Below are 12,035 nucleotides of genomic sequence, written 5' to 3'. Positions count from 1 at the left end.
TGTCCCCTGCATTGGCAGGCAGACTCTCAACCACTGCGCCACCAGGGAAGCCCCTCACATTAATTTTTATCTTTATAAATATTACATTAAAATATTTACCTTGGTTACTGAGATTCTTGGCACCCTTTAAGTTTTTCACCCTATTCCTGGCTTCCCGGGACATCTCTGTCTGGAAGTTGATATTGTTCACCAAATAAAACTAGGCAAGTCAATGTTCCAGTAGTTTGCTTTCTCAACTAAACAGAGGTCAAATAGAAAATGCAGATGTGCTCAGGATTTACTCTTGGTTGGGGATTGTACGAGGTAGTGACAACAAAGCATTTCTCTTTTTTTGTTGTTTCAGACGTTTTTTAATGTGGTAAAATACACGTAACAATATTTACCGTAAATATTGTTTTTAAGTGTATAGTTTTTTTAAGTGTATAGTTTTTAAGTGTATTTTTAAGTGTATAGTTCAGTGGTATTAAATATATTCATAATTTTGTGCAAACATCACCACCTTCCACCTTCATTAGTCTTTTCATCTTGTAAAATTGAAACTCTCTACCCATTAAACACTAACTCCCCATTCCCCACTCTTCCCAGACTCTGGCAACCACTATTCTTCTTTCTGGCTCTATATTTTTGACTACTCTAAGAATCTCATATAAATGGAATCAAATAGTATTTGATTTTGGGGGACTGGCTTATTTCACTTGACATAATGTCCTCAAGGTTCATCTTCATCCATGCTGTAGCATATATCAGAATTTCCTTCCTTTTTAAGGCTGATTAATATTCCATTGTATGTATATACCACATTTTGCTTATTCATTCATCATTGGACACTTGGCTTGCTTCCATGTTTTAGCTAATGTGAATAATGAACATGGGTGTACAAAAATCTACCAGATCTTTTTTTCAATTCTTTGTATATACAGAGTAGTAGAGTTGCTGGATCATATAGCAATTCTATTTTAATTTTTGAGGAACCACCTTATTGTTTTCCACAGTGGCTTTGCCATGTTACTTTCCTACCAATAGTGCATAAGATTTCCAATTTCTCCAAATCCTCAACAACACTGTTATTTTCTGTTTTTTTTTTATAGTTGCCATCCTAATGGATGTGAGGTGATATCTTACTGTACTTTTGATTTGCCTTTCCCTAACAATTAGTGATGTTGTACATCTTTTCATGTGCTTATTGACCACTTGTGTATCTTCTTTGAAGAAATGTCTATTCAAGGCCCTTGCCCATTTTAAATCCATTTATTTTTGTGTTGTTCAGTTTTCAGTGATCTCTACATATTCTGGATGTCAATCACTAATCAGATATACGATTTGCAGATACTCTTTCCCATTTGGTGGGTTGCCTTTTTACTCTTTGAAGTAAATGTCTTCAAGGCCCTTGAAGAAATGTCTATTCAAGGCCCTTGCCCATTTTAAATCCATTTCTTTGAAGAAATGTCTATTCAAGGCCCTTGCCCATTTTAAATCCATTTATTTTTGTGTTGTTCAGTTTTCAGTGATCTCTACATATTCTGGATGTCAATCACTTATCAGATATACGATTTGCAGATACTCTTTCCCATTTGGTGGGTTGCCTTTTTACTCTGTTAATATTGTCTTTTGATGTACAAAATTTAAAAACTTTCATCCAGTCCAATTTGTCTATTTTTTCTTTTGTTGTTTGGGCTTTTGGTGTCATATCCAAGAAATCATTGCCAAATCCAATGCCATGAAGACTTTGCCCTATGTCTTCTTCTAAGAGTTTTATATTTTTAGGTCTTACATTTAGGTCTTTGATTGTTTTGAGTTAATTTTTGTATATGGTGTCAGGTAAGAGTCCAACTTCATTCTTTTGCATGTGGATATTCAATTTCCCCAGTACCATTGATAAAAAGACAGTCCTTTCCCATTGAATGGTCTTTGCACCCTTGTCAAAAATCATCTGATCATAGGTGTGAGGGATTATTTCTGAGCTTTCTATTCTATTCACTTCATCCATATGTCTATCTTTATAACGGTACCACTTTTTTTTTTTTTTGATTACTGTAGCTTTGTGGTGAGTTTTAAAATCAGGAAATGTAGTCCTCCAGTTTTGTTCTTCTTTTTCAAGATTGTTTTGGCTATTCAGGGTCCCTCAAGATACCATATGAAGTTTAGGATGGGTTTTTCATTTCTGCAAAGAACATATTGGAATTTTGATAGGGATTGCATTGAATCTGTAGGTTGGTTGTGTTACTGAATAGGTTGCCTGGACTTGCCCCACAATCCTAGCCTGGGCTGAGACCCCTTGTCTCAGGCAGGGAGGTTCTTTTTCTGCTCAGATTCCCACAGTTAATAACAAAACCAGTGTTGAGACTAGAATGGCACAAGCTTTATTCAATGGCCAAAGAATGGAGAAGTAGGAACTTAGTTTGCAAATCAATTTCTCAACCCAATTCAGGTGGAGACACCATATATATAGGAGGGTCAAAGTAAAAGGGAGGGATTTGGAAAGAATGAGAGGAATATTCATGACTTATCCGAGAACAGGGGTGTGGTTTGAACCCAGAATGTAACACTACTTTTTGTCCTTGTACTGGCTTTTCAGGTTGTTGTCATGGCAGTTGTCAACTGTCATGGCACTGGCGGGTGTGTCATTCAGCATGCTAATATATTACAATAAGTGTATAATGAGGCTCAAAGTCTACTGGACGTCAAAATCTTCCACCATCTTGGGCCTAGTTTGTTCTAACCAGTTCTTGTTTTTCACTTTGCAGCTTCCTCCTGAAACTTAGATAAGAGCAATTGGTTTCCACTCGAGGGAGGGGCAGGGGTATGATTCTGGGGCAACAGCCTTGGTAACAGTTGGGTGGTATTGACATCGTAACAATATTAAGTCTTCTAATACATGAACACGGGATGTGTTTCCATTTCTTTATATCATTTTCAGTTTCTTTCAGCAATGTTTTGTATTTCCTTTGTACAAGTCTTTCACCTCCTTAGTTAATTCATATTTTATTCTTACTGATTCTCTTATAGATAGAATTGTTTATTGTAATTACCTTTTCAGATTGTTAGTGTGTAGAAATGCAACTAGTTTTTGTGTACAGACTTTATATACTGCTACTTTGCTGAACTCATTTATTAGTTCTAACGGTTTTTTTTTTTCATCTTAAGGGTGTTCTACATATACGATCATATTGAAACATGAGAGGAGGGGGCAGGGCACAACCTTGAAAAGAATGACATAGCCATAGGACATGACAAAGACTAGTTAGAACCAACTGGGTCCAAGATGGCAGAAGATTTGACGTCCAGTAGACCTTGAGCCTCATTATATGCTCATTGTAATACATTAGCATGATAAATGACACACCCACCAGCACCATGACAGTTCTGAGGCTAACCATAAAAAGCCAAAAAGTGGGCAGCGGCCCAATTCCTGGAAATCTCTGCCCCTTCCCTGAAATAATGGGAATGATCCTCCCACTCATTAGCCTATGAAATTACCCAGCCCATGAAAACTAACCACACCATATTTCAGGGCCACTCTCACTTTCTGAGATGGCCCACACTCTGTGGAGTGTGTTGCTCTCTAAATAAATCAACTTCTTACCTATCACTTTGTCTCTCAGGGAATTCTTTCTGCAATGAGACATCAAGAACCTGAGCTTCATTAAGTCCTGAGACCAGGTGTGTGATCTCAGTTAAAAGACTGTGGGTTCAAGTCCCAATCTGAGTTGCACAGTTTCAATATCATCTGTGAACAGACATAATTTTACTCCCTCCTTTCCAATTTGAATGTCTTTTCTTCTTCTTGCCTAATTGCTCTGATTAGAGTTTCTAGTACAATGTTGAATAAATGTGGTGAAAGCAGACATCCTTGCCTTGTTCTTGACTTAGAAGAAAAGCTTTCAGTCTTTCATCATTGAGTATTATTGGGCTGCACCTGACAGGCCTGCAAGCCCTGTACTTGCCCAGCCTCAAGACAGAAGAAAGAGCCCGGAGTCAGCGACAGAGACATCAATGGTTTAATGGATAGGGGGAATCTTACATGTCTGAAGCAAGGTCCTGGAGTGACACCCCACTGTGTGTGCCCAGATGGCAGGCAGGACATGGTAGTAGTCTTTGCTACCTAGGAAAGAGGGAGGTTTCCAGTTATAGGGGGAATTCACGTCAAGGTTACCAGGGAAACCAGCAGAGGGGCACACCCCTTTGATAAACTATCATAGTGGAGATAGTTCTGATCTAAAGATTAGAACAATTACTTAGCTGGGCTGGGGGCAAGTATGTAGGCATTTACTGATTAGGCACTATAATTAAGAGGGAAAGTCAGTCAGGTGACTAGGTGAGGCAAGGACTGGTCAAGCAGGAGATGTACAGAGAGCAAGAGAACAGCCATCGTGAGTGCCCTGATCATACAAGTTTGATGTTTGCTGTGGGTTTTTCATATATGGCTTTTATTATGCTGAGGTAGTTTCCTTCTATTCCTAGTTTGTTGAGTGTTTTCATCATGAAAGTACATTGAATTTTGTCTAATGCTTTTTCTACATTAATTGAGATGATCATGAGGGTTTTTCACCTTTTTTTCTGTTAATGTGGTGTATTACACTGACCAATTTTTGTATGTTGAACTATTATTGCTTTCTATTAATAAATCCCTTTTGTTATGGTGTGCAATCCCTTTAATATGCTGAATTCAGTTTGCTGAAATTTTGTTAAGGATTTTTGCATGAATGTTCATAAAGAATATTGGTTGGTAGGTCTTTGTTGTTGTTGTTGTTGTTGTTTTAGTGTCTTTTCCTGACTTTGCTATCAGGGTAATGCTGGACTCATAAAGTAAATGAGTAGGAAGTGTTCAATTTGGTGGAAAAGTTTTTTTTTTTTTATATTTATTTATTTGGCTGCATTGGGTCTTCGTTGCAGCATGCGGGATCTTCATTGTGGCATGAGGGATCTTTCAGTGTGGCACGCAGGCTTCTCTAGTTGTGGCGTGCAGGCTCCAGAGTGCGTGGGCTCAGTAGTTGGCGGCATGCGGGCTTAGTTGCCCTGTGGCATGTAGGATCTTAGTTCCCCGACCAGGCATTGAACCTGCATCCCCTGCAGTGAAAGGCGATTCTTAACCACTGGACCATGAGGGAAGTCCCTGTGGAAAAGTTTGAGAAGAAATGGTATTAGTTCTGTAAATATTTGGTAGAATTCACCATGAAGTCATCAGGATCAGGGCTTTTCTTAGTTGAGAGACATTTGCTTATTGATCAGTCTCCTTGGTTACAGGTCTATTCAAATTTTCTATTTCTTTATGATTTAGTTTTGGTAGCTTTTATGTTTCTAGGAATTTTTCCATTTCATCTTGGTTCTCCAATTTGTAGGCATACAATTGTTCATAGTACTCTTATAATCCATTTTATTTCTGTAGAATCAGTAGTAATATCCCCATTTTCATTTCATTTTAGTAACTTGAGCCTTCTTTTTTTTTAATATTTATTTATTTATTTGGCTGTGCCAGGTCTTAGTTGTGGCACACAGGATCTTTGATCTTCATTGCGGCATGTGGGATCTTTTTAGTTGCAGCATGTGGGATCTTTAGTTGTGGCATGTGAACTCTTAGTTGTGACATGTGAGATCTAGTTCCCTGACCAGGGATCGAACCCAGGCCTCCTGCAGTGGGAGCACAGAGTCTTAACTGCTGGACCACCAGGGAAGTCCCAACATCTTTGTTTCTTAATATAAGCGTTTACAGCTGTACATTTTCCCCTTAGCACTGTTTTTGCTGCATCCCGTAAGTTTTCGTATGTTGTATTTTCATTTGTCTCTAAATCTTTTCTAATTTCCCTTGTGATTTCTTCTTTCATCCAATAGTTGTTTCAGAAAGTGTCGTTTAATTTTCACAAATTTTGTGAATTTTCCAGCTTTTCTTCTGTTATTGATTTCTAACTTCATCTCAATGTGGTCAGAGAAGATACTTTATGTGATGTCTATCTTTTAAAGTCTGTTAAGGAGAATGATGTCATCATCACGGCAGAATAAGAGTTTTCTACCATCTTTCCTCCAAAGAACACTGATTTAGACAATCACCCATGGGTGAGAAGGCTTTTGTGGACATCCAAGAGGCCGGTGGATAGGTTTGTGCACACCAATGGAGAGGGGAAAAAAAAATCTGAGATTGGATGCACTGAAGAAGATAGTGGAACAGTTTCACTTTACTCACATCACTCTTCTCCGGAGGCAGCACAGTTCAGCACAAAGAGAACTTCTTGGCCTATGATTTCTCCCTCAGGGGAAAGTGACAGTGTTTGATTGTGTGCTTGGCTTCCCCAGCTTTGTGGGATGCTGCCAAAGAGATCCACTTCTTTCTCACCTCATCCAGAATACTGAGGCATGCCATGCAACTGGGGGGTGGGGGGCGGCTGGGAGAGCAGCTGATAGGGCTAATTAGTAACATGAATGCATATGAAAATATATATCACACTGATAAAGGTATTTAGTTAAATTCAGAATACTCTAATGCCATAAAATGGTGATGTATTAACCACTTAACTCTCGTATAAAAATTAAAGGACAAAAGTATTAAAAATAACAATAGCTACAATAATTTATTAATGAATACACAATATAAAAAGAGGTAAACTGTGACATCAAGAACAAAAAATACGAGGACAGGGGAGTAAAAAGTAATAAAGTTAATGTATATATCAGCACCCACAAACTGGAGGCTGCCCAGTGGCCCAGCCATATCACAAATCTAAACCTAAATCAGCCTGCACTTAACAGGAAACACCTGTCAAGCATACCTAACCCCAATCACAATCCTCCAACTCAGCTTTAGCTGGCTTACCTTACCCTAGAAAATAGGACCTCCTAGCCAACTGTGCATTTCTGAGTTGCCTCTTTTAATACTCTATAAAACTCATTCTTACCCAAAATCCCTTAGGAAGAGTGTTCCACTGCTTGTGAAGATTGTACACTTTCAATCCATGAATTGCTTTCCCTTGAATAAAAGGCATTAAACTCATTGTTAAATTGTTTTAGTTTTGTCATTTGACAATGGGTAGAGTCTTTGTGTGCTACAATTCAGATCACAATTCCAACTAGGGGTTCACTCCACCAAGCAATTCTCCAACACCAGCTGGGTTCAGAATTCTACTCAGTTCTGACACTGTTACCAAACTCAAGTTTGTGTGTCAGACACACAGTAAGGCCAAACAAACTGAAATATTGGAGGTTGGAGCAGAGAAAGGATTTTTTGCAGGGCCAAGCAAGGAGAATGAGTGGCTCATGCTCAAAAACCCCAAACTCCCTGGTGGTTTTGAGGGAGAAGTTTTTATTAAATTTGGCAAAACTTGGGGTGACGGCTGCAAGGTGCGTGGCTTTCTTCTGATTGGTTGGTGGTGAGGTAACAGGGCGGTGCTCCAGGAATCTTGTGCTCAGCCTGAAGTTACCATCCTCCACCTGGGTGGGGGCCTTAGTTCCTGCAGAAGAACTCAGAAGATGTTATGTACATTCCTTGAGGAGTAGCCAGAACCCTGCCCCAAGGCTGCATTATTGTTTCTTGACTGCTTCTCCTTTGTTTCTGCATCCCCCTCCTTTCCCTGATTAGCAACTGTTTGAATCTGCCTTTTGGAACTCAGGGAAGGTCAAGGAGGCTGAATGAAGTCTATCTCTCACAAACAAGAAATGGGGGGGACACAGAAAGAGGATTTGTACCAGGGAGGGCCCCACAGGGTTCTGCTGTTTCATATCTCCCAGGTGATAGCATTAGATCTCACAGATTAAGGGCTCAGTCCTGCAAGACTCCCCCCATGCCTTCAGACGTCAGTTCCAAGACCAGGTTGTCACCTGTGCTTCTGACTGACTGGCTATAGACTGGAGGTTCCAACAGCCTCCTCCTTGGCTTTGATTAATTTGCTAGAGCAGCTCACAGAACTCAGAGAAATTTTTCTTAGCAGATTACTGGTTTATTGTAAAAGGATATAACTCAGGAACATCCAGATAAAAGAGATGCACAGGAGGGAATTCCTGGTGGTCCAGTGGTTAGGACTCCATGCTTTCACTGCTGAGGGCCTGGGTTCAATTCCTGGTCAGGGAACTAAGATCCTGCAAGCCGTGCAGTGCAGACAAAAAAAAAAAGAGAGAGAGAGACACACATGCAAAGGACAAAAGGATATGGGGAAAGGGCATGGAGCTTCCATGCCCCCTCTGAGCACCACTGTCCCCAAATCTCCATGTGTTCACCAACCCAGAACCTCTCTGAAGCTACCCTTTTGGATTTTATGGTAGCTTTATTGTATAGGCATAGTTGATTAAATCATTGGCAATTGGTGGTTGAGTCAACCTCCAGCTCCTCCCTCTCCCTTGAGGTCAGGGGGATGGGACTGGAAAGTACCAACCCTCTAATCACCTGTTTGTTTCTCCAGGCAACAAGCCCCCATCCTTAGGTGTATTTCACAAGTCAGCTCATTAACATAACAAGAGACACCTTTCATCACAGGCAAGTCCCAGGGTTTTAGGAGCTCTGACAGAAAAGGGGACGAAGACAGTTTTTATTACAAATCACATCACGTACGAATTCGAAGTTATCAGCTTAACATAGACTGTAATATCTATAAGATGTTTTGTGTAAGCCTCACGGTAACCACAAAGGAAAAACCTACAGTAGATACACAAAGGATGAAGAGAAGGGAAACATACCACTACAGAAAATCATCAATTCACAAAGACAGCAAGAGAGGAAGAAAGGAACAAGGGAACAACAAACAGCCAGAAAACAGTAAGATGGCATTTGTAAATCCTTACCTATCAATATTTACTTTAAGTGCACTGGATTAAATTCTCCCATTAAAAGACATAGAGTGGCTTAATGGATAAGAAAATAAGAGCGAACTATATGTTGCCTACAAGACTCCTCAGTCCAGCTATAAGGACACACAGAGGCTCAACGTGAAGGAATAGAAAAAGATATTCCATGAAAATGTAAACCAAGAGAGCAAGTGTAGCTACATTTATGTCAGACAAAATAGACTTTAAGTTAAAAGCTGTAACAAAAATAAGATCATTATATAACGTTCATGGAGTCAACGAAATTCCAGAATGGTTACCTCAGTCAGATTCTGCCAGGGCAACTGTCTCTCTCTAGCTGGGGAGATGAATTCCCAGCACTTCCTACTCCTCCATCTAACAAAAGTCCACTAGCAAAATGGTTTTAACTTGCTAGACCCAAACCTAATGTATCCACACAGGTTGCTCTAGCACTCACTACTCCTAGGTGTCTGGCAGCCCACGGGTCTGATAGGGTGGCTTTTATTTTGGGGATCTGAGGAAGCACTGGACCATCAGCGCAGGCAGATTTCAGACTGAGGGGTCTTCTAAGAATTAAATCAGTTTTCATAGAGCTTTTTCTGGGAACATTCGCTGAGCACCAGCCTCTGGAAAGGATCTGCCTTTCTGGGTCATATCCTGGGAGGGGCAAAAAAGGCATGAAAACAGCACCACTCTGCAGTCGTCAAAGGAACAATGGCCAGCACACTGGCAGACCCCAGTGACAACCCAATGCCTAGGTGCACTATCCCCAGGAGCTGGGGGTGTCAGAACCCCGTGCTTGCCCAGAGCCCACTGAGTCCTCAGTCTTGACCCCACCATGGATTCTTACTTTTGCTTCCAGGCCAAGAGCCAGTATGAGGAAACCCACACCAGGAGACTGCAGGGTGTGCTATATCATCGTACATTTGCTCAGAGCCAGGTCAAGTCATGCAAAGTGTCCACTCGAGAAAGAAGTTTTATTTGCAGTGTCTACTGAAAAAGAACGCACAACCTAAAAGTTGAGAATTAACTTTTGTTTGGTGGACTTACTGAGGACCTAAGCCTGGGAGATAGGCTCTCAGATAGCTCCGAGGAACTATTCTGAAGAGGTAAGGGAGGAGTTAGGATATACAGGAGTTTTGCAAAACAAACAAACACAAACCCTCCGCCCCCGACCCAGGTAGCCAAACATCAAAAGATTACTGCTAATTAGAGAAAAAACAGACATCTCAAGTTAATGAATTTAATGCTTTTCTCTGTATGGGAAGATGCAAGAGTCTGGGCTTAATGAAATCATTCCTTTGGTATGCACCTTGACTATCTAGAGCCAGTATCCTGTTTTTCTCCATCTTGAATCCTCTGCAGGGTGCACCACTGGGGGTGGCTGCAGAGGCTGATGGCTTGATGGCCGCAACATCCTTTGTTTACTGACATGGCAGGTGACATTCTTTGTTCACAGCTGAGAATAGGTGAAGGCAAGTGTACAGTTTGATGGTCTGTGTGTAAGGACTGCATATGTTGGCATCTGTGCTCGGGTCCTCTGCCAGAATGATTCTGGGAATCATAATGAATGAGTTATGGGGAGGTGGCTGGGAGGTAGCCAGCCCCTTCTGGGGCGTGAATTTAGAATACCATGACCCAGGTGAGGCTGGGAGCAATCAGTGAGAGTGGTTGTCCTCAGCTGAATACAGATGCTTGGTAAACTTCAGGCCTGCAGTGCATCATGCCTTCTGCTGGAGGGTGCTGGAAGATGGGCTGAAGTGCATCAGGCTCTTTAGTCCAGGTAGGGGGCAGTAGGTGAACTAGCGTGGACTGGCCTACCCACGCAGAGGTCTGGCGCATGGTCGCTGTGCAAATGGCCTGTGGAGGGGCAGCCTCTACCCTGATGGATGTATGGGAAGAACTCTGTGTGTGTGTGTGGTGGTGGGGTGAGGGGGCGCACATACATCAGTGGTTGTAGGCTACAGTGTATTGAAGTAAACGAACAACTTAGCACTAGGAAAGATAAGTCCCAGATTTCTCAGTACTTGAGGATGCAGATGATGAGCCTTCCTGCTTCAGCCGTATCCAGCAGAAAGCCCTCTGGGTGGACTAGACCCATGGGATGGGGCTCAGGCTCTCCAAACCTGAGCAAACCCTGAAATCCCCAGACCTGGGTACCTCTTCCTGCACTTTTGCTTTTGAGCTTCCATACCATCCATGTTCACGGGCAGCTTTGAACTTCAAAGTGCAGAGGAAAGAGGCCTGGAGAAGGGGGTCCATTTGCTGAGTGGGGACAGGTCTAAAAGGCCTGAGCTGTGGTGGTCATTGCTCTGGCCCAGGTTCCAGGCCTTGAGGGAATGCTGAGAAGTAGGGGTAACCCAGGATGACGTGACCCAGGATTTGGCAGATGGTTCCTATGACCAAGAACAGCACCAAGAACAGCTGTGCTGAGGTTCCGGTAAACATTTCGAAAGAGGATGTTGCAAAGCCTGTTTTCTGGGCCTTTTCCAAGTAAGACGGGGATTTTTTATTTTCCTGTGGAGGTGTATTTGATGCTTGTCCTTGGGGTGTGACCTCTAGAGACTCCTTGTGTGCCTCAGAGTGGGACTGGGAGTAACCCCGACATTCACTGAGGTTCTTCTGGCCTTTGTCAGTCACCCCTTGCTGGCACCGAAGGGACTGACTGTAAGGGATGGAAGAGCAGGGAAGAGTGTGTGGAGTGTGTGCCCCACAGTCAGGAACCAGGAATCTCACTGGGTTCTGGGTTTTCTGTGACATTCTTTGGGGAGGGCTCCTAGCAAAGATTGGTATGATAATTTCCTCTAATGGCTCTTACGATCTTCTGTCTTGATGATTATGTTTAGGAGAGAAACTTAATTGGTTAAGTGATGCAACCCAGAACATTAATTCTTTTTATGAAAGTCCCTTGGGATAGGGTCTTCTCCCCTGGACTCTCTTAACATCAGAAACTCACAGTCCTTTCTCTTTCATATCACTGCCCAGAAGAGAGCCTGCAACATTGCCACTTGCATGACCCTGGCCACCTGTTGGCCAGTCGCTGAGCAGTTGGGGTGGGGAGGGTGAAGAGCAACGTTGTGCCCACCAATATGGGCTCCAAGGTCTTCAGCTGGCACTGCAGGGGCCTTCAGACTTGAGTGGTTAGACACCTCAGGAAGAAGTGACTTGTCTAATGGTCATGGAGAAGAGACAAGTTAAATCAGGGTAGAGGCCCATATTCTGAGCCCACTAGATGTGTGTTGTAGGGAGAGGAGATGGGCAAGTCTGAC

At 42.1% G+C, this 12,035-nt stretch overlaps 1 protein-coding gene across 1 annotated transcript in view; it reads left to right on the top strand.

Moving 5' to 3' along the window:
• LOC103008046 (calcitonin receptor-stimulating peptide 1-like) overlaps nt 1-11,832 on the top strand; it is an 88,679-nt gene extending 76,847 nt beyond the window's left edge. Inside the window, exon 4 of the mRNA XM_007175152.1 lies at nt 11,752-11,832. Within this exon, the coding sequence (XP_007175214.1) occupies nt 11,752-11,832 (81 nt within the window). The remainder of the gene's footprint in view (nt 1-11,751) is intronic.
• Nucleotides 11,833-12,035: the final 203 nt, after the last annotated feature.

Source organism: Balaenoptera acutorostrata, chromosome 9 (assembly GCF_949987535.1).
Source record: "Balaenoptera acutorostrata chromosome 9, mBalAcu1.1, whole genome shotgun sequence".
Classification (NCBI taxonomy): domain Eukaryota; kingdom Metazoa; phylum Chordata; class Mammalia; order Artiodactyla; family Balaenopteridae; genus Balaenoptera; species Balaenoptera acutorostrata.
This window is presented reverse-complemented; position numbering and strand designations above follow the sequence as displayed.